At 41.1% G+C, this 21,966-nt stretch overlaps 1 protein-coding gene across 1 annotated transcript in view; it reads left to right on the forward strand.

The window, feature by feature from the left end:
• The first annotated feature begins 2,102 nt into the window (after positions 1–2,102).
• STIL (STIL centriolar assembly protein) overlaps positions 2,103–21,966 on the forward strand; it is a 31,616-nt gene continuing 11,752 nt past the window's right edge. Inside the window, exons 1-12 of the mRNA XM_034779809.1 lie at positions 2,103–2,690; positions 3,251–3,313; positions 7,698–7,805; positions 9,995–10,110; positions 10,315–10,502; positions 12,915–13,162; positions 14,084–14,167; positions 14,300–14,386; positions 16,250–16,397; positions 17,711–17,820; positions 18,725–18,839; positions 20,863–21,942. Of these exons, the coding sequence (XP_034635700.1) occupies positions 2,548–2,690; positions 3,251–3,313; positions 7,698–7,805; positions 9,995–10,110; positions 10,315–10,502; positions 12,915–13,162; positions 14,084–14,167; positions 14,300–14,386; positions 16,250–16,397; positions 17,711–17,820; positions 18,725–18,839; positions 20,863–21,942 (2,490 nt within the window). The 5' untranslated portion in view covers positions 2,103–2,547. The remainder of the gene's footprint in view (positions 2,691–3,250; positions 3,314–7,697; positions 7,806–9,994; positions 10,111–10,314; positions 10,503–12,914; positions 13,163–14,083; positions 14,168–14,299; positions 14,387–16,249; positions 16,398–17,710; positions 17,821–18,724; positions 18,840–20,862; positions 21,943–21,966) is intronic.

A 21,966-nucleotide genomic window follows, 5' to 3' on the forward strand; every position in this document is an offset into this window, starting at 1 on the left:
GGCTTCTGATGCTTTTGCTACTCAGTAGCTCACGCGGTATGACGCTTTAAGTGCATTTTCATTATCAGTACTTGCTTCAGATATAAAACTGGTAATGTCACTTTTCTTCTCAGCTAATTTTTGCTTGAAAAACTCAACAGGCTTGTCGAGTTGTGCAGGATGCCTAGTTTCTAAATGGTGCCGAAGTAGAGAAGGTTTGAGGCTGCTGTTTGCTAGAACATCACCACAAATCACACACAGTAGTTTTGGATGTTCTTGATCACCAATGCATGTAAAGCCATATTTTATATAATCAGCGTCATATTTTCTTTTCTTTGTAAGTGACTTTCCAGGACCATCATGATCATTAGACTTAGATTTTCCACAGTGTGGACTTGAGGAAACACTAGCTGATTCCAGCGTCTTTACACTTTTCTTTTTCAGCCACTTATCCATTGAACTTGTGTACAAAAGTTCTAATAAAAATAACAGAGAGAGAGACTGCTAACAACCAACAAACTAGAAACTGAGAAGATTCACTCACTGAAGCAAATCAGCACTCCAGAGAGAAGGACAATTACTGAGACACCTTAACACTCCTACATTGGCTACAATGTGCTTCTGGCTGGTTTGGCTCGCAAACAGCTTTTCTTCCGCCGAGGAAGGTGCCCTGGGAGGGACAAATTAGCTTGGACCACCCCCCATGTTCAGCGTGGCCCCCTGTTGACTGCCCTGGATGCAAACTTCCCCTGCCTGACAAGGACAGGGATCCGAGCTGCCACCTGCACCCCGCATGGAGTGCTGGGGTTCGGGGCTGCTGGCTCCCCCGCTGACAGGGGAGGGCTGGGGCTGCCGGCTCAAACTGCCCAGCCCTGCTCTCCACGAGGCTCGGGCTGCTGGCTCCCTGGCTGACAGGAGGGCTCGGGCTGCTGGCTCAAACTGCCCGCTCTCCCCAAGGCTCGGGCTGCCGGCTCCCCCGCTGACAGGGGAGGGCTGGGGCTGCCAACTCAAACTGCCCGCTCTCCCCAAGGCTCGGGCTGCCGGCTCCCCCGCTGACAGGGGAGGGCTCAGGCTGCTGGATCAAACTGCCCGGCCCCGCTCTCCCCAAGGCTCGGGCTGCCAGCTCTCTGGCTGACAGGAGAGGGCTTGGGCTGCCCGCTCAAATGCCCGGCCCCGCTCTCCCTGGGGTTCGGGCTGTCTGCCCTGCAACTGGGTCCCAGCAGAGTCCTCTGGCCGCCATTAATGAAATTTTTCTTGCGAACCCCCTGAAACGTTCTGCGAACCCCCAGGGGTTCGCGAACCCCACTTTGGGAACCACTGCCCTAGAGGCTAGGAGTGCAGTCTGGGTGCCCAGAAGGGAAATGTGGGGGTTTACCCAAATGTAGGGTAACCAGACAGCAAGTGTGAAAAATTGGGACAGTGGGTGGGGGTAATAGGAGCCTATGTAAGAAAACGGCCCCAAAACCAGGACTGTCCCTATAAAATCGGGACATCTGTTCACCCAATTTTGAGGTAGCTACTATAGTTGCCTGGGGAAATCGGTAAGGGTGCCCAATAGGCACTGCCCTGGCGGCTGTTCAGTTTTCTGGGCTCACAACGCCAGGATCATACGGCTCAGTCTTCTCCCGGATGTCCTGGGTTTTGGCACCTCAGCGGTGGCACTCCTTCTCAGTGAGCACCTGTTCGGGAGCACCCAACTAACAGGAATTTCAAGTCTGAGCAATGTTGCATAAAAGCAGTACAGTACAAATTCTGTATAAGTGCCAGGGAATCTTCAGGAGGAATGATATAATGGCAGATTCAGGGCTTGACCTTACTGCCTTTCTGTGACTTTTATTTTTTTGAAGATGGTTATGCAGTATGCAAACAAGATTTGATTCAGAAATGATGAGGCTTCTACATAGGTCCAATTTCAGGCTTGTCTTAATATGGATCTGCATCATTTGCGCCCATGGTCTGCCTGTACTAACTCCCCATCTCCAGAACATATAGCTAATAAGATATAAAGAACAGGAGTACTTGTGGCACCTTAGAGACTAACAAATTTATTAGAGCATAAGCTTTCGTGGACTACAGCCCACTTCTTCGGATGCATATAGAATGGAACATATATTGATGAGATCTATATACACACATACAGAGAGCATGAAATTTATCCAGTATGGGGTCCCAGAGTGGTATCTTCCCCCCCAAATCCATTCTGCCCTGCACGCCTACTCAATATCCCCACATTCTAGACTTCCTATGATGAGAAGGGTCCCATGTAAACGCTATGGGAATGTCTGGATTTCTTATAAAATAATGAGGGGTGTGTCTCTTTAAATCTCTAACCTCAGTCAACTCGACTGTTGCTGTGGCATCCAAACCACGCCTCCCTCCGCGTCCCCAACCAGTGCGCCTGCGCAGTAGCGTTTGCTCGCTGGGTGACCGTTTAAAGCAGGAGTGTTTTTAAATCCCCCTTCGCTTGCGCGCGCCGGGCGGTTGGTTGCCCGGGGGGCCACCCGATTGGTTGAGCGGGCGAGTCGAAACGGCGTGCTGATTGAGCGATCGCAAAAGGAAGTGGGCGGAATGCCGGCTGCGCCTCCTGATTGGGCAAGAGAGCCTGGCGGGGCGGGGCGCTCAGTGTGGGGAGGGCGGCGTAGGGGCGGGAGGCTGGCGGTGCCGCCGTTGGAGCCGCCACAGGTAGACGGGCCCGGAAGGGGCCTGCCCAGGTGAGTCAGTTACCGAGCTCCCCACCGTGACCCGCGGCATTGCCCCTGCTTGCGGCGGCAGCGGGGAGAGGGCCCCGTGCGGGGGTGAGGCGCCTAGAGCGGGCTGGGCTGGGGGTTGGGGAGCGTGAGGCTCCGTCCGCCAGGCGCTGGGGTCTCGGCCTGCGGGCCCGCTGGCCTCCCGTTGGGCTAGGCTGAGGGGATGCCACCCCCCCACCCATACCTCTCCCCTGGCCTGGCTCCTCCCCGCCCCTCCCGGTCCTGCGTGGGGGCCCGCGCGTGGGTGTACAGGTAGGGCTGGTGTTAGTGGGGCGGGGGGAGGGGTCACGCGCGGGCTGTGGTGGATCCCCATGTCAGCCCTGGTCACCTTATCAATTACCTTGCGGCATCCTTTGGCCGGTTCTCCGCTCCGGTGTAAATCCCTTCCTTCAGAAGCTGTGACTTGGGTTCTTGTTGTTTTCTTCTGTAGTTTGTTTATTATTTGTGTTACTGTAGTGCCTCGGAGTCCTAGTCATGGGCCAGGGCCCCGTTCTTTAATGCTCTCTCTTCTGTTTTCCTTGCAGGGGATTGAAGGCTGCGGTCATGGAGGCTATTTATGCTGTTTCAGATCACCAAACAGATCCTAGGTATCTGCTCCTCTGTAGAGAAATTACTGTATGGAAAGCTTTTGATTTTAATATTTTTCCTTACGAGGGGTTCGAAGAAAGCACACATCTCTTGATTCTCTGGACTACAAATAACACAACTTTATTATCTCTGCAATGAACAATATGCTATCATACATTATTTCTATTACAGTAATGCCCGGTGACCCTAATTATGATTGGGGGCCCCCTTGTACAGAGTGCTGCACATATAGACTTTCAATGGCAGTCTCTTTTCTGAAGATGTTACTATTTAAGGCCCTGTTCTGCAGTCTGATCCATGCAGGTGGATCTCTGTGCCTCCACAGAGCCTCATCCTTATAGGTCAGCTTTCATGATCAGGCCCTAAATATTGTAACTAGTGAGAGTTTTTATGTTTAAAATGACTGAGTTTGGAAACTCATTATCTTTGCCCTTAAAGACGAGGACCTATTAGTAACAGTGTATGAAGGGTATGTACGTGAGAGAGAGTGTGTGTGTGTGTGTGTTTGCAGGATGGTTCAGGCAGTGTACATTTTTTTTTTTTTAACTGCTTGGTCCCCTAACTGTAACTTATTTTTTTAAACAAATACTTAGTTGGAGAATTGGGCTCCACCATTATTAAATACCCATTGAAAGCTGTGTATGGAGTCCATTTCCTAGTACACAGGTGTGCATGTTACAGAAACCATCACGACTGAAATCCTAGTAACCATCTAAGCAGTGAGGCAAATATTCAGGAAAGGTTGAAACTGATTTTTTTATTATTATAGTTATAAATTTTTGCTTATTTCTGATTGCTATAGAAGTAGTGAGACTTGAATGTGGAGAGGCTGGGAGCTTGACAAACCAAGATGGGGAGAACTTTCCATGCATAGTGACAGGTAATGGGCAGAAGGGGAGAGAAGACATGGAGATGAGATGACAAATGACACTACTTGGACAAACATAATTCAGTATTACAGAGGGCCACTTAAGAAAAGATTTTAAAGTTGCCGTGAGTAGATGGCCTCCCTTAGAAGTAGCACCTCTAAATAAACAATGGGAAACACTGGTGAGGAAGTTTTGCAGTGGTGTGCTGCTACTTTGGTGAACATAGGACTTCAATCTCCAGAGGTCTCAAGCTATTGCCTTTCACCAGGGTGGCGACTGTCCTATTTCTGTCTCTTTTTCCACCTCTTGCTAAGTCTGGAATGTTCTCCCTATATTGGTTGAGCAATCCACAATCATGTTATTCCAGACGGTTATGGAAGAAATTAATCTCTGCAGTGCCTATAAACTAACGAAAAATATGTACAATAATTAAAAATCAGTTATTCATTCTTCTGGGCTTCCCAGTGCATCCTACCTTCATATAACTCTTTGGCATAGGGAATGTCTAAATTTTATGTCTTGTACAGTGCGAAGTACATTTTACACTTAAAAAAAAAAATTAATTGTGGCATGCTACAACTTCTGTCTGGCTCAGTAGTTTCCAAAAAGCCACAAAACCCTAAATCAAAAACACTACCTAAATTCCACAGTTGAGCCCCACTTCTGCAAAAATCTATGTGTGGACTTTACTTTAAGCTCAAGTCGGGGTAGATAAAAATTGGTTGTCGATTAATCGCAGTTAGCTCACATAATTAACTTAAAACTGATCAATCGTGATTTTTTAAATTGCGCTGTTAAACAATAAAATCCCAATTGATTAAATATTTTTGGATGTTTCTCTATATTTTAAAATAAATTTTCTATTACAACACAGAATACAAAGTGTACACTGCTCACTTTATATTTTTTATTACAAATATTTGAACTGTAAAAATGATAAAAAATACTATTTTTCAGTTCACCTCATACAAGTACTGTAGTGCAATCTCTATCATGAAAAAGCAACTTACAAATGTCCATTTTTATTTTTATTGTTTTGGTTTGTTTGTTTCGTTTGAGTGCTATTATGTAACAATGCAAAACTTTAGAGCCTACAACTCCGCTCAGTCCTACTTCTTGTTCAGCCAATCGCTAAGACAAACAAGTTTGTCTACATTATGGGAGACAATGCTGACCACTTCTTATTTACAGTGTCACCAGAAAGTGAGACCAAGCGTTCGCATGGGATTTTTGTATCTGGCATTGCAACTTATTTACATGCCAGATATGCTAAACATTCGTATGCCCCTTCATGCTTTGGGCACCATTCCAGAGGACATGCTTCCATGCTGATGACGCTCGTTAATACAATAATGCGTTAATTAAAATTTGTGACTGAACTCCTTGGGGGAGAATTGTATGTCTCTGATTCTGTTTTACCCGCATTCTGATATATATCTCATGTTAGAGTAGTCTCTGATGACTCAGCACATGTTCATTTTAAGAATACTTTCGCTTCAGATTTCACAAAACGCAAAGAAGGTACCAATGTGAAATTTCTAAAGATAGCTACAGCACTCGACCCAAGGTTTTAGAATCTGAAGTACTTCCAAAATTTGAGAGGGATGAGGTGTGGAGCATGCTTTCAGAAGTCTTAAAAGAACAAAACTCCAATGCGGAAACTACAGAACCCAAACCACCAAAAAAGAAAATCAGCCTTCTCCTGGTGGCATCTGACTCAGAGGATGAAAATGAACATGCATTGGTCTGCACTGCTTTGGATTGTTATTGAGCAGAACGTGTCATCAGCGTGGATGCATGTCCTCTGGAATGGCGATTGAAGCATGAAAGAACATTAATCTTTAAAGCATCTGGCATGTAAATATCTTGCGACACCATCTACAAAAGTGCCATGTTCTCACTTTCAGGTGACATTGTAGAATCATAGAATATCAGGGTTGGAAGGGACCTCAGGAGGTCATCTAGTCCAATCCCCTGCTCAAAGCAGGGCCAATCCCCAGATTTTTTTTGCCCTAGATCCCTAAATGGCCCCCTCAAGGATTGAACTCACAACCCTGGCTTTAGCAGACCAATGCGGGCAGCATTATCTCCTGCAAATGTGACCAAACTTGATTGGCTTGATTTGTTGAACAAGAAATAGGACTGAGTGGATTTGTAGGCTCTAAAGTTTTACATTGTTTTATTTTTAGATGCAGTTATTTTTATACATAATTCTACATTTGTAAGTTCAACTTTCATGATAAAGAGATTGCACTTCAATACTCGAAAAATACTATTTCTTTTGTTTTTTTACAGTGCAAATATTTGTGATCAGAAATAAATTGAGCAAATATAAACCAGGTGCTTATGTGTCTAACTCACTTTCTGAAGTGCAGTGTTTGAGTTGTAAACAATACAGGGAAGTATTGGTCCTTAATTCAACAAGTTTTTTGGTTTTGTGAGTTTTTTTGTTTTGTTAAATTAAAAAAAAACAAAAACATTTCTGTGAGCTTGTTGGGCTTTGCACCTTTTTAAAAAAAGAATCTAAAATGTGGACTTAAATTGACAGCATTCTTTTAATGAGAACCAATCCTCCATCATAACCAGCATGTGAGACAAGTGAGTGGATTGAGGTAGGGCATCAGAATAGAGAAATCTCTTTTTTTTATGGCAGCTAAAAGAGGGTGAGGGGGATTTATGTGTATTGTTTTGATTAATGTAAAATATTTTAATGCATAAGTCTTAAGTTGGTCTTTAGTCAAATGTTAGCAGTGAGTTATGAACTGCATTATATGAATTACTAAAAGATTATTTCTGTCAGCTTGGAGAAATCTTAAAATAAAATTTGTAAGACTTTATCAAGAAATTTGAATGGCTACAGCTTCTGAACATCTTTTGAGTCCTATTTGTGGCTGTGAACTTGAAGTTCTGTGGTCACAACACTCTTTCTGTGTAATATGCTGTTTGACTTCAGATATGTTTCTTTAAATATTCTTCAAAACATGCTGCTTTTTAATGGAGTAAATCCTATGTAAAACTATCAAGGAAACTGGAAAGATGACCTTTTGGCAAGTTTTTTTTCTTAATCTGAATTTAAAGTGAGCTGAAAATCACTTATTTCCTGGTATGTCTTATTCTTTCTAATGTTTTATCTAGAACAGCTTCATTTCCCAAGCTTTAGCTAAAAATAATTAGTGCCTTGGTATTCACACGTAAAACCATATGAAGGAACTGTACCAATTAGCCCTTTAAAATGGCAAAATAAATGAAATCTCATTATCTTCTTTGTCCGTTTCATTGGAAGAGATCACTTGATCATTACCTGTTAGGTTCATTCCCTCTGGGACACCTGGCATTGGTCACTATCGGTAGACAGGATACTGGGCTGGATGGACCTTTGGTCTGACCCAGTATGGCCATTCTTATGTTGTTGTTTTTTTTTCTTCTTTCATCTTCTTACCCCCAACCCAAACGGAATAAAGTGCAGCTTAAAAGATTAGGTTTACTATATTTCTGATTATTTTTTCTTTTGCAGAATTGCTTCAAGCAGGATGGTACCATTCAGTTTTCCTCTATCAAAATGTGCACTTTGGGATCCAACACCTGTGGGAGATGTTATTGGCGCACACATTACTTATTACAGGTATAAGTAAGACTTGTTCCTCTTCAGAATACAAATGATTAAATTGGAAGGGGATCTTCTGAGTATGTGCAGAACACTATTCTACAAGTTACATCCTGGGTATCCTCTTTCAACCCTGTTAGACTATTCCAGTATCAGTTCATCACGTGTGGACAGTAAAGCTTTATTGAGTTGTATTGTGTTGAGGAAGATTAACCTTTGTAGGGATCTATTCATCCCTTACACTTCCACAGATGGGATTTTGATTTCCCCAACCCCACCCTGCAAAAGCAACTCTGTGCTGGAAGCATCTCAAGGTGGGACTGCAAGGAAGGGCTGTCGGCAGCATCTCTTTCTCCAATGGCAAATATCCATGTTCGTTAGTTTTGTCAGAAGCAGTAAATACTTGTCTTCTCTGCGTGCACTTCTGGGGAGAGAAAAGGGGTTTGCTTAACACTGCATTGCTTCCATGTTTTTAGTAGGAACTGTCCTCCCAGGGAGGCAGAAAAACAACGGGGAGGAAATCGCAGTGAACGCAGTATAAATATCTAGCTAGAGGGTTTCTTCTTTTTGAAGGATTGGGGAGTCCCTTTCTTGTGGATCAGCACGATCAACAGGATTGAGAAGCCCCTGTGAAAAATATCTGCCCCTCAAGGGAGAAGGTGGAAGGAAACTATAAAGTACAATGATGATGGCAAACCTCTTGTTTCTATGGGCCAGTTGTTCTCTGCCGCTACACGTCTGCAGGAAAGAGTGATCCTGATAAAAGCAAACGCCAAAATGCTGAACTAAGTTAAAACTCAACCTGGAAATCCTAATTAAGTAAAATGTTTAAAGTCCTGTTAACATGTCAAGTTTTGACAAATACTCTTTAAAATAAGTCAGAAGGCAAATCCTGGCCCTCCTCAGTTCCTAGGGCAGTGTGTGTCAGACCTGGGATGAGGGAAGGGGAGAGGGGAAAACCTGTTTGCACTGGCATGCCCTTGAGAATTAAAGCTGTGACCCTCATGATTTAAAAGGGTCAGATGGTAAAGAGGGTGTCAAAAGTTTGGTTATTCAAACAAAGTCCATTAACATTAGGAGAGGGAAAAATCCTGCAACGCAGCAGTGCAACAGCAGAGAGAATACTCTTTTACCAGCCAGGGTGAGTACTAGTTGAAGACATGTCTGCCTTCTGGGCAGCCTAGAGATGCTATGGGAGCTTCACCAAAAAGACACATCTAGATAACTGCCTGTCAATGACAGAAAAATATTCTTTTAATGGAGGATTAATCAGATTTGTACAGAATCTTCTGTGAAATTAAGCATTGAACAAAGTGAGGCATAGTGTACAGGGGGCATTGCAGTAGTTCATAGACATGTTCCTTTTCAGTTGAGCAAGCTGTACTTTTGTTACACCTCCACTGTTTATGGATTTTTCTCACAGTATTCCTGAACCCTTTACAAGGTAGTTCTAAAATAGACATTCATTGCTTAAAAATGTATGTTAAAGACTTAAAATGTAACTCTTTCCTAACCATGACCAGGTAGGATTTGGGCCACGCATTATAGCATTCTCACAGACTGCTTTAGTCTACAGTCACATTTTGTAATATTAGCCATACACAGAGAGGGCGATAAGTCCCATGGCTGTGAGCTGGAGATAGTTTATCCATGTATTACAGACCAAGGCTGGACATGGGTGGTTAAACACTGGAATAAATTGCCTAGGGAGGTTGTGGAATCTCCATCTCTGGAGATATTTAAGAGTAGGTTAGATAAATGTCTATCGGGGTGCTCTAGACAGTATTTGGTCCTACCATGCGGGCAGGGAACTGGACTCGATGACCTCTCGAGGTCCCTTCCAGTCCTAGAATCTATGAATCTCTCGGCCTTATGTTCTTCAGACAGCTCACAATCAAAACTACACATGCAGCTTCAAGCTAAAAAATTTCTTAGAGGCTTATTGCACCTAGATTCTACTACCTTATTGTTATTCTAATATCCAAATCTCTTCCTGTTTAGGGCATAGGATTGTTTCATTGTAGTAAAATATTGGTTTATTCTTTGAAGTAGTTTATTCAGGACAAAAATTTTATATATTAAAACTTCGTAACTATACCTAAAATATTCTTGTTTATATAATATACATAGAGCTCCTTGTTAATGTCGGTATTAAACACATTCATTGTCTCTCCTCCCCGTCCCCGTCCCCCCCCCGTCCCCCCAAGAAATCCCAAACTATTGATGATGGAGAAGGCTCTTCGTCTTGCCTATCGCCATGCTAAGCAGAGTGAAAGAAAGTTCTTTTCCTGTTTTTTGCTTGGGACTCTTGCAGTGGATGAAGGTAACTTTTGTGTTTTTTAACCTACATGAATGTTTTATTAAATCGTTTGTAACTGGCTTGCTTCTTTCTGCATTTCTGGTGATTGAGCAAGTCTCAGTCAGTGAACTGAACTTGATGGTTTTGGTATGCAAGAAGCAGTATACTTCTCCACATCCACTCTTTTTTTTTTTTTTTTTTTTTGACCATTTCCCCCTCCGCCCCCAGACGATGAAGGTGTATCACTGACAATAGACAGATTTGATCCCGGTCGAGAAGTAACTGATGGTTCAGGGAAAGTCCCCACAGCACCTCTTCCAGGAGACTTTTTGATTCCATGTACAATTAACGCTTGGGGATCTTCCTCCGGAGATATTATAGTGCACAATTCTGAAGACTTCAACTTAGCTTTTAAGGTAAGCCACTCCTAGCAACTTTCTGATCTCTCTGTGTCACTGTTTTAAGAGGAGACTAGATGGCTTTCCGTATCTTTCACCTCCCTGCCATTCATCTAAATCCAAACTAGAAGAGCAAAGACCAGAAGGTTACCATTTAATGGCCAATGTGAAGAGAGCTGTTCTCAGTCCACATCATGATTGTCACCAATAAGCTCCTTTTATTGGCAGTCTCAGTAGAAATTCCTAAGACAAGATGAACATGAAGACAAAACTCCTTTTTGTTCCTAGCTGAAACTCTCTCCCAGAATGGTAGGATAATATGGGAAGAGCTTGCTGTATTGATGGTGCCAAATCATTTTTGTGAATAACTATTTCCGTTTGCAAGGCAATATTCAATACTAAATTCTCTTAAAATCAAAAGATCCGCAAAGTGCCCAAAAAAAAAGGGCCAAAAAACCAAACCCTACACCCTCTTTATTGGTTGATTTACAGTGTATAAAGAAAGTAATGCATGAGTTTGGGTGGATTTTTCCTTTATATATATATATATAAGGAACATCAGTTCTTTAGCCCTGACCCTCAAAAGCCAAAGGGAAGTAAAGAACCCTTTGGGGGGAGGGATAGCTCAGTGGTTTGAGCATTGGCTGCCAAACCCAGGGTTGTGAGTTCAGTCCTTGAGGGGGCCACTTAGGGATCTGGGGCAAAATCAGTACTTGGTCCTGCTAGTGAAGGCAGGGGCTGGACCCGATGACCTTTCAGGGTCCCTTCCATAGGTATATCTCCATGTATTGTATTATATTATAACCCTCTTTGGATATGTCTAAACAGCAGCTAGACATCTGTGGTTGGCCCTTGCCAGCCAATTCAGGCTGCAGGGCTGTTTCATTGCAGTGTAGACTTCTGAGTTCCGGTATCCTCCTACCTTGCCGGGGTCCTAGAGCCTGGGCTATAGCCGAGCCCTCAAGACTACACTGTAAAGTAACAGCCCCGCAGCCCGAGTCAGCTGCCACAGGCCAGCTGTGGGTTTTTCATTGCAATGTAGGCATACCCTTTGTTGCTGGAGAAATTGAAATAATTATATCACAAGAGACAGCAAGATAAGCTGCAGCTTTCCAAACCTTCAGTTACAATAGGACGAGATATCTAGTTACACTGATTAGTTTTGCTGTTATGAGAATTGTATTTCAAACTCTGATTTCAACTGAAGTCTGAGAGCTAATCTTAGGTTTCAGTCTGTTAAGATATTTTTATCCTTCTCTAGTTCTTCAGTTGGTCCTTCAAGCAAAATGAGCAAGGCAAGCCCTGATGATGTTGGGTTTTTTCCACGGTTAAAAAATAAAGCAGAAAAATACCTCATGCCTTTTTTGCATCAAAAGGCATAAGCAATAAAAGTTTCTCTGCCGTTCATCTTTAAAGAAAGGAATAATTTAATTGATTATTTCTGTGCTTGAAGTTGAACACTTGCTAGGTCTTTATAAGATCAGACTCCAAGACAAGTTTGTATGATTGGTTTAAGACCCAGTTAATTTAAAACAAAATGTCAGGAATGCTTTGGTAGGGCATGTTGCACCTTGTATTGTTTGTGCAGCCCTTAATACACAAAGTATTGAGAGAGTTATGTACACTATGAAAAACATTTAACGTGTTAGTGTGTAAAAATAGTATACCAGTAACTACATATACGGTGCATAGAAAAAAAAGATAACTTGTGAAGTAATGTGGTAAACTATCAAGAGTATGTGTGTAAACAGGATAACAAATGTAAATCTGCTAGGCTTAACAGCTGAACTAATTTCCTTTTCTGTAAATCGTATAAATGGGAACTGTACATCTTTAAATATTTTAAGCCTAGCTTAAGTAAACCTCTTCCTTGCCAAACTCTTCTGGGAGAGAAGGGATATTTGTTTTTCCCCAAAGGGGATACTTCAGCAAGTATAGCTGCTGTTCAAGGAAGCAGCGAATCTCGGGCAGCTAAACATTTTTTTTCCTGCTACCCTTGCCTTGTGACTGTACTTATGGGGTGGCTCTTCATATCTTGAAAAAGCAATTTATGTTCCAATGAATAATCTCCTTGTGATTGCACATCCATTTGTGTTATGAGGGTTTCTAGGATGCAAGCAATTGTCCTATTGCTAGGTTTTTGATAAACTAATTCTTGGACCCTCCGTTTGCCCTTGTGGATTTTTTGTGTTCCAATTTAACATAGCTAACTGCGCATTTTCACATATATAATGGATGCATTTCATATTGCTATTAACTATGTTCAATACAGTCATGAGCTGTTTGGAGAAGGAACTGATTCTTTGTGTTTAAACAATGCCTGGCACAATGTTGGCTCTGATTCATGACACAGGCACCTAGGCATTATTGTAATATCATGTATAAATGAGGTGTATAAAGACTAATCTCAGCATTTTTTGCCTCTCCTAGGGACTTCAACACAGTTTGTGCAGTAGAGACTCTTTGGATCTTTCCAGACTGCTCACCATAAGAGTTCACATTGCTTCAACAGAGAGCATGGACAATCTAAACTTTGATTTTCACTGGGCAGCTGTTACTATAACAAATACTTTAGAATACACTCCTGTGAAATCTGTCCCAATTATTCCTACAGCCCTGGCAAGAAACTTGAGCGGTCATATGAATATTGCACAGATTCAGGGGACTTATAAATGTGGGTAAGTTCAATGTTAAAACTTTCAGGCATGAAGTGCTGTTCAGTTAGGTGGTGCATGGAAATTATCTCCCATTAGTGTCAGTGGCTTAGCCTTCAGCTGTCTTTGAGGAAGCAGGAAGTATAAAGAATATTATTTCTGATTTAGCTTTCAGTATCTTGAATTAGAAAGTTTACGCAGTGAGCACAGGAAGCTAGTCCTCCTGGCACAGGAATCAGAGGACATTCTGCATCATTCTATTCAACTAGAGCTCTTGCTTTTGACTTTAATGGGGGAAGATCAGTCTACAGGAGGAAAAAGAAAAATAATTATAGTTTTATTAGCTTTAAAAACAGTCTGCAGGTGTGTTTTTGATTATCATATCAATATCCGTGCTAGACCCAGAAGTGAAAATCAGGCCATTTCAGTCCAAGCTCACCAATCTTAAACACATTTGTAAGGACTCACAATAAGATAACGTTCGAGAATCTTCATTTTTGTCTGATTGTTCTATTGTTAATAGGGTGCACTGCGAACTTCATTTATGAAATGCATCTGAAAATAAAGTAGTTTGAGCCTTCAGTGCTGTCAGGATTTTTGTCCTGGATCCTTGACCAGTCAAAATGTAGATTTTTATTTTCCCCGTAACTTCCTTCTTTTATAACTTAAAATTTAACACATCTTACTACTTTTCTGGGTTCATCAGAGCAACCAGTATATTAAGCTGACTGTAGTGGCTTCAATAACAGCTTGGTGGGTTGTTGATAGCTACGAAATAAGCTTAAGAATATCCATTCTTTCCCAAGATGAGAGTACTCTTGCCACCCGAAGCCTTCACACAGCACTTCTGAAAACACACTTCTAGCACAGGATTTTCTTCTTACCTTAAATGTGGTTCTGGTCTTGCTCGGTCCTAGAACAAACACTTAGCCTATTATGTTCCAGATACCTTACAATGGACCAAACCCGAAAACTACTTCTAGTGCTGGAATCTGATCCCAAGGCTTATGCTTTGCCATTGGTTGGAATGTAAGTATTTGGCTAGTTTTGTATAATGCCTTTTCCTGATACTAGTATATTTTTGTCATGTACTTGGGTGAGTGTTTAGTGAAGGATATAACAAATCCATTTCTAATGGCAGGTTTTTCCTTTTCCCTTTAGTTGGTTGAGTGGCATCACTCATATCTACAATCCACAGGTCTGGGCCTGCTGCCTGCGTTATTTGTTCAGTTCTTCAATTCAAGAAAGGTAAATGACTTAAACTTTATTTGGTAAAAGTCCTGTTTGAGCTACTTCGCATCAGATGCTATGGAAAACTTGCTTTTGGTTTGATCATGTGCACCCCTTGATGGAATGTTGTCCCTATATAAGTGTAACTGGGTGAAATTGTGTGGTCTGTGCTAGTTAGGAAGTCTGACTAGAAGATGATATAATGGTCCCTTTTGGCCTTAAAATGTATTAATATAAAAATAAATTACTAATGTTCCTGAATATTAATTTCAGAAAATTGACAAGTTGGGTCAGTATCTGTCGAATTACTTTTGGGAGGGGGGAGAATAGGTGTTAGTTTTTAAAATGGAGGACGACGCCTCACAGTTCTATTTTCCTGACTCTTAAGGCAGCTGATCTCTTCTCCTTTCCACTCCCCTCTGCAAACAGACATTATTTTGACAGTTCCTAGTACTTTTTTCTTGTGTACCAATTTTTGATTATCTTCCCCTGTTGTGGCTACCATTTTTTTACTCATGTTGTCCTTTCCTGTTCCTATATCCTTCCAAGAACTTCTAGCACTAGAAGTCAATGCTTGTTTTGGAGTCTTAACATTAGCAATACGTACCTGTTAGCTATTTGTCACTGGTAGTGGTTTTTCCCCAATCCTTATGGGACAGAGTGCCAGTCTGTTCCAGTGGGTTAAAAAATGCACTGCACTACATGATTAAATGCCAAGAATGTAGTTCTGTGACCTGTTTGTACCATTCATTAAATTAGTTTGTTATTGGCCCTGAAATTAAACTTACAGTCAACTTACAAATAGGTACACAATTTCAGACAGTTCAGATTTATTACAAGTGTTACTTGTAACAGTAATATCTATAATTACTTAAACTGAAAATTTAGAGGAAGATCTTGCTATCCATTTTGCTTACTCTCAGTATTTGACTGCACTTCATATAGTGCACTCTTTCTCTGTTTAATCAAGTTAGCAAGGGAGTAAACTGTCTAACCAAAAAGACCTTTAGACATTCAATGTGGGAGAAAAATAACTTATTTTTTTTGTTTGTTTTTGTTTTAAATCAGGATGTACTGGTTTAAAGGTGCTATATCACTTAATGGGGTTTTGAAATTAGCCACATCAAAAATTTTTGACTTTCTCTCTTGATTCTTTGCTCACTTCTCACAAACATAAAGAAATAGCCAACCTGCAAATGAAATTGTTTTCAAATATCGTGAAAATAAACTTATGAATAAACTGTACCGTTATCCTCAATCTACATTACTTTTTCATTTATTCTTGATCTTGGGTTTGTTTCAAATGCTGAATTTTGGACTTACACATCCAGTGTTCTTCAGCTGTAGAAAATGTTAGTATATTATAGGGTTAAGTTATCATCCTCCCCAAACATTCATTTCAGTATGTTCAATAGAAGAGCTCTACTGAGTACGTAGAAACAATTGAAATACTTTATTTTAAATGGAGGTTCACTGCTTGAACTTTTAGAAGCAACCTAGCGATCAGTTAAGATGCTACAACATTGGACCTCAGTGTCTTGACATCTGCTCTGTGAATGAGTTCCTCCATTTTTGGATGCAAGTCATCTAAAATAGGAGACTGTGTGGGCTTTTTAAAAAAAAAAAAAAAAAAAAAACTTACTGTTCTCTCCATATACAGCATCAGTGAAAGGTCTAACTGTTTTTGTATGCAGTTCCATACAGAACTCAGCTAAAAATGAGTATTGACTTGTATCATCTTGATTAGTGGGATGTTCCTCGTTTTTTCAGTGAACCATACAGGAAGTTTAGTTGGCCAAGTGGATTTTTCCTGTTTCTAAAATACGTAATTTTTTTTTTTTTTTTTTTTTTTTTTTAATGAATGATTTTTCTTTTGTCTAGGGTTCTTTCAGAGTCTGGAAGTTTCCTTATTGTTCTCTATTCGCTGACCCACAAGGAACCAGAGTTCTATGAGTGCCTTCCTTGCAGTGGGCAAACTGAACTAGGGTTTCAGCTACTAACAAGTAAAGAAACATTACATCTCTTCAAAGTAAGTGGCTTGGTTGACTAATACATCCTCAAGGTTATGTTGTAGTATTTTGATAATTAAAACCTACATGGTAGCATAAAGTTAGACATTACTAATGTGACTTGCACAAATATAGTGTTTAGTATAGCTATAAATCTAGGTTTATTATAGTAATTATTCTAATTTCCTAAATTATGAGAGACTTAAAACCCAAGATGTCTTCCAAAGTCAGCAATTATTTGTAACTATCTAATCATAGCAAGTGCTAAAAAGCATTCTGCATATGGACAAACACCAAGAAGTTAAACTTGTCATGGCACGTCCCCTCCTTATGTATGGTCAACAAAACTCTGAGACGTAACAGATTTAGAAGGAATGTGAGCAATGTTATGCCACTAGTTTGTGTGTCCCATGTACACTGTGTAGGTGGAAGAACAATCCTGGCTGCTGCATGATAGTTCTGGAAGGAGTAGCAAATTGTTGTCCCACCCCTTTCCATTTTCTAGGAACTGAGCAAAAAGGGGAAAATGTCAGGAATAGTGACTGATTTGTGGCTTTCTTGCTGTTTTTAAGAGTGCAACTGCCATATAAGTACAGAGAGACAAGGTGGGTGCAGTAATATCTTCTGTTGGACAATTTCTGTTAGAGAAACAAGCTTTTGAGGTTGGTCCAGAAGCTGATCCAATAAGATACTGCCTCACCCACCTTGTCTCTCTAATATCCTGCGACCAACACAGCTACAACAACACTGCATACAACAATATAAGTATATCTTCATTGTACTATTTTCAAAGAAATTTAAATTGTATCCGTAGTATCCAGCCTTTTCAGCCTGAGGTCCAGAAAGGTTAAGGGGGCCACAGTCAATACCTTAACTCTTCCCTGGGCTCAGGCAGAGCCAGTCAAGCTCCTGGCCTGCTCAAAGTAGGGCTCCTACATCCTGGCAGGGAAGTAGGTAGGGGAACAGTCTGAGTTACTGTCCCCTGCAATGCTGAAGGCTGCCAGGAGGGGAATTGCTGAGCAGCTACAACAAGGAAGGGACAGCAGTTGCTCACTATTCATGGTTCACACCAGATCTGCTTCTAGAGCTGCAGGGGAAGCAATGGGAGACAGGTGGGAGGCATCGTTACTGACTCCCTGTAGTGATGAGCCTGATTCATACACTTGAGTGGCAGATTTGCAGGGCATTTTACAGGGAACGTATCTTTTAATTGGTAACCAAATACAAACGTTCTTCTGTTTTTGATAGCCATTATATAGCACATTGGGGCAGCAGGTTGGATGCCACTGACTTGCTTCGGATTTCATTAATTCAACCCATTATTTAATTTCAGAATGTTGAACCTTCAGACAAGCACCCTATTCAATTTGAGCTGAATGCAGAAAAACAAAATGCAGAAACTGAGTTCTTCAGCAAAGTTTCCATGAATCTTTCCATTAGAAGGTGAAGAATCTCTCTCTCAAGTGTCATATTTACACACAGTCTATTTCCCCAACATCTGTTATTGGGTGAAGTTCTTTATGCAGGTCAGGCTAGATGGTCATGAAATGGTCTTATCTGTCCATAAAGTCTATTAATTAATGATCACTTGCACCTTAACTAACTTAATGGCTTTTCATGTAATAAAGTCTACAAGTTGACCATATGTTTCTAGAGAAACTCCTGCATGTACCTATACTAGATATATTATTGGCATTAAAGGCTTTTACACACTTAAGTGGATGTTTCCTAAAATATGGATCTCATCTAGTGTGCTGTATGACACTTAGTGTTGGTGAGTTCCAGTTGTCCAAGGAAGAAATCTGTAACAGAAAACTGCTTGTATTCGTAAAATGCCTTTTTCCTTCTTATTTGTCAAAGCTGTGATGTGCATAGCCGGAATCTTGGATTTTATAAATCTACCTTGCCATCAAAGCTTGTAGCTAACAATAAGATGGCCTTTATTCTGCTTAAAGCCATATTATATATATTTTTTTCCTCGACTCTTCCTTCCCTATCGGTGTCTTACAGTGGGCCTGATAAATCAGTGCCTTGTTTTAAAATGTCATCTGAAATACTTGTATCTGTCAAAGATTCTTTGACTAAAAACTGGATGATAATCCAGAAAGGGATATTTATTTTTTCCACATTTTTTGTGATCCTTAGACTCTCTTTGCTATCTGAAACTTCCTAGCCAGTCAGAGGAGAGATGTTTATCAATGGTTCTTCCAAATTGGTAACAGTACTGCTCTGTAGATCTCCTGGTATGGACCACAAGTGAGAAATAGATAATGTTGTCAGGATTCATGCACTCTGTCAATCCTATCATGTTAAAATAGAAGTTACACAAAGGTCTCTTATTTTTTAGTCCTCCTCAAGGCTCTTCCCCCAGCAAATTGTCAGTAAGTGATCATGACTCGGGTGTGGAAGATGAAGATTTATCTCCGAGACCAATTCCAAGTCCTCATCCAGTGAGTCAACAGGTAACTTCAGTTTTTCTATACTGCCTCTCATCCAGGGATTCTGGGCATTTCTAAACATTATAGTTGACTATTTCCTAACTCAAAAAGTGTGGCAGGGAACACAGAGGAATTCTATATTTGACTGCTATTATATTTCTAACAGATAAAGAGGAAGTGATCTGAGAACTAAAAATTAATGGTAGCTTGGATTTAAGTGGTCATGACTTTATAGCATTTGTATTGTACAAACAGAATAAAGTCCAGACCAGTGATATATAAACTTGGTACTTTACTAGGGACAGTTTCACAAAGCTGAAAACAATTATGAGCCAGATCAGCTGGGAAAAATAACTTAGTCAGAAAAATGTGAATAATTGGGAATAATGTAAGAACATCTTACAAGATGCCCAAAAAGCCACAGTCACACAAATGAGGAAGAAGACTAGGCTGTTTTAAAAAACTACCTGGTTTAGAGGAGAAAAGAAGATAACTAAAAAAGATGGAAGGAAAGAGAAGTTGATAGTTCTGAATATAAATCAGAAGTTAGGAATTGTAGAAAATAAGGGAAGCAAAGGGAGACGAGAAATTTATGGCCAGCAGAGTTAAGCATAGTAAGAAGGAGTGGTTTTGTTTCTTTAATATATAATTATATTGTTTTTTTAATGTATAAAAAGAATCCCAACAATGGTATTGGTCCATTACTAGATAGAAATGGTAGAATTATCAATAACAATGCAAAAAAGGCAGAAGTGTTCAATAAATGTTTCTGTTCTGTCTTGGGGGGGGAAATGGATGATATAGTCTCGTCGTATTGTGGTAACACACTTTCCATTCCACTAGGATCTCTGGAGGCTAAAGAAACTAAAGTTAGATATTTTAAATCAGTAAGTCCAGATAACCCGCTCTTTTAAAACTGTTGGAGGCAAATTGAGGCGCTCGCTGGATCATTAATGTTGATATTTCAATAATTCTTGGAGCACTGGGGAAGTTCTGGAGGAAAGTTAATGTTGTACACATTTTTTAAAAGGGTAAACAGATGTGCTCTAGGAATTATTTTGGGGAAGTTCTATGGCCTGTTATACATGTTAGACTAGGTGATCGCAATGATACCTTCTGGCCTTGGTATCTGATCTCAAAGTGCTTTGACAAACATAAAGTTTCACACACCTTGTGCAAGGTAGACATGACTTTTCTAAGCTATCTACTTGGTAGCAGAATTGGAGGACCCAAGAATCTTGACTCCAAGTTCAGTCTAATTCTTATTGCTGGTAATATAGTTCCTACTGATTAAAAGCTGTAAAGTACATTAGCACTTGTGAATAGAAACTCTGGTGTTAGACTTGAACCTGCAGGGTAAAGCCAGCTGAACCATACTTGCCCTAGAGTTTAGGGAACAGCAGTATCTTCTCCCTTTTGGCAAGGGGAGAGGCAGCAGGAAAAACTGACTAAACAGACATTTCTGGGTGGGAAGATATGAAGGTCCCCTGTCTAATGGGAACACCTGTTTTTTCCTCAATTCTATTCCGTGCTCCGAAAGCTTTTGAATGGGTGCATTTTATAAACTTAAATACCCAGAAATCGGTAAATACATAGTCCTTCTAGACTTAAGTACACTAACTTAAAATCCTCAGACTAGGGATTTTTTAGCTGCCTGGGCTGGGAGTACTGTGAAGGGCACACTCCATCCTGAAAGGGAAGGACCATGCTACTCGAGCAGTCTTGTGGCTGTTTTTCTCCCAAACACCCATCCCCCAGAGTAACACACTGACTCTGTAGACACAACATCTGGGCCTCCTTAGTGGCAGGAATTTTGCCTCAGAACAAGGCTTTTACAGGATTCCTATCTTCTCACGCTTGGCTCCCTACTGCCTTAAGCGGGTGGGGAAGAAGTCTTATTGACCTGAAGCAACATTTTTATCTGTCCCATATTTATTTTGGCTAGGAGTTGCAGAGAAGTTGTGCTTTAAGAAATGTAGATTAGATAAGGTGACATGATGGTGCCCAAGCTAGCTTGACTTCACTCTTATAACTGTCTCCTATCCAGGTTACCAAGATCCATCCTTCGGTTCCTGAACTCTCCCTTGTCTTTGATGGCAGCTTCATGGAACCAAAACCAATGTCTCAGCCTATGCAGACCATGAATAATAAAAATCAACCACTGCTGGTACCTCAGCCTAATAAAAAGACCTATTCAACAGGACCATTATACCAAAATCAATGCTTTGATAACCATAAACAAAGCTTCAGCACCCATGCTAGACATTCTTCATTGAGAAGGTTACCGAGCCAATTAAACCAGATAACGCCAACTTTAAAACCTTGCAGAGGAAAGCAGCTGCCACTACAGCAACAGCCTAATTGTAGGAGAATTGGCCTTCAAACAAGAAAGAGTTCTGGATCTTCTTCCTCTTCATCATCCCCTTCCCCTTCAACACCTCGCAGTGGGCCCTCTCCTGATACATCTGTGCATCAACCCAGGATGCCATCTGAAAGACTTCTATCAAATCCTGATAGAGCCATACAAAGAAAAGGGGAACCTCCAGCAACGAGACCCTCAACATCTAATTCTAAGCAGTCTCCTAGTGCCACACAGCCTCTCCAGTACAACATTGCTTTTTCACACCAGAACTCAAGACCAACAGAACTGCAGATGCCTGTCCCTCAAGTGCCATCTTGCTGTCCAGCCAGTGTCTGTGGTTGTCCACTTCATGGACATATCCAATACAGTTCAACAAATGCTTGGCAAGGACTGGTTAAAATGGACACCAATCATGCAGAAATCCAATCTGATGTTCCTCAAGAGAGCGCATATTCAGTTTTCCATCAAAATGTCACTTGTCCAAATATTTGCTGTAGTCCAATACATACCCCAAGTAGTTCTGTAACTCCTGGGTACAATGGGAAAATGGGGAATTGTTCTCCCCTTGGTAGCAGCTTATCACCTGGGTCAAGACTTTCTTCACATCCAAGCCCTTGCCATCTCCAATCTTGTGCAGCACATTCAGCATGCACACATGCACCTGCTCCCAAAATGGAATCAGATAATGGAATGATGGGATTATCTCCAGATGCTTACAGGATTCTTACAGAACAAGACAGGCAGCTGAAATTACTTCAAGCTCAGGTTTGTTTGGGAGGTTTTCTCCTC

Source organism: Trachemys scripta, chromosome 8, assembly GCF_013100865.1.
Source record: "Trachemys scripta elegans isolate TJP31775 chromosome 8, CAS_Tse_1.0, whole genome shotgun sequence".
NCBI classification, from domain to species: Eukaryota; Metazoa; Chordata; order Testudines; family Emydidae; genus Trachemys; species Trachemys scripta.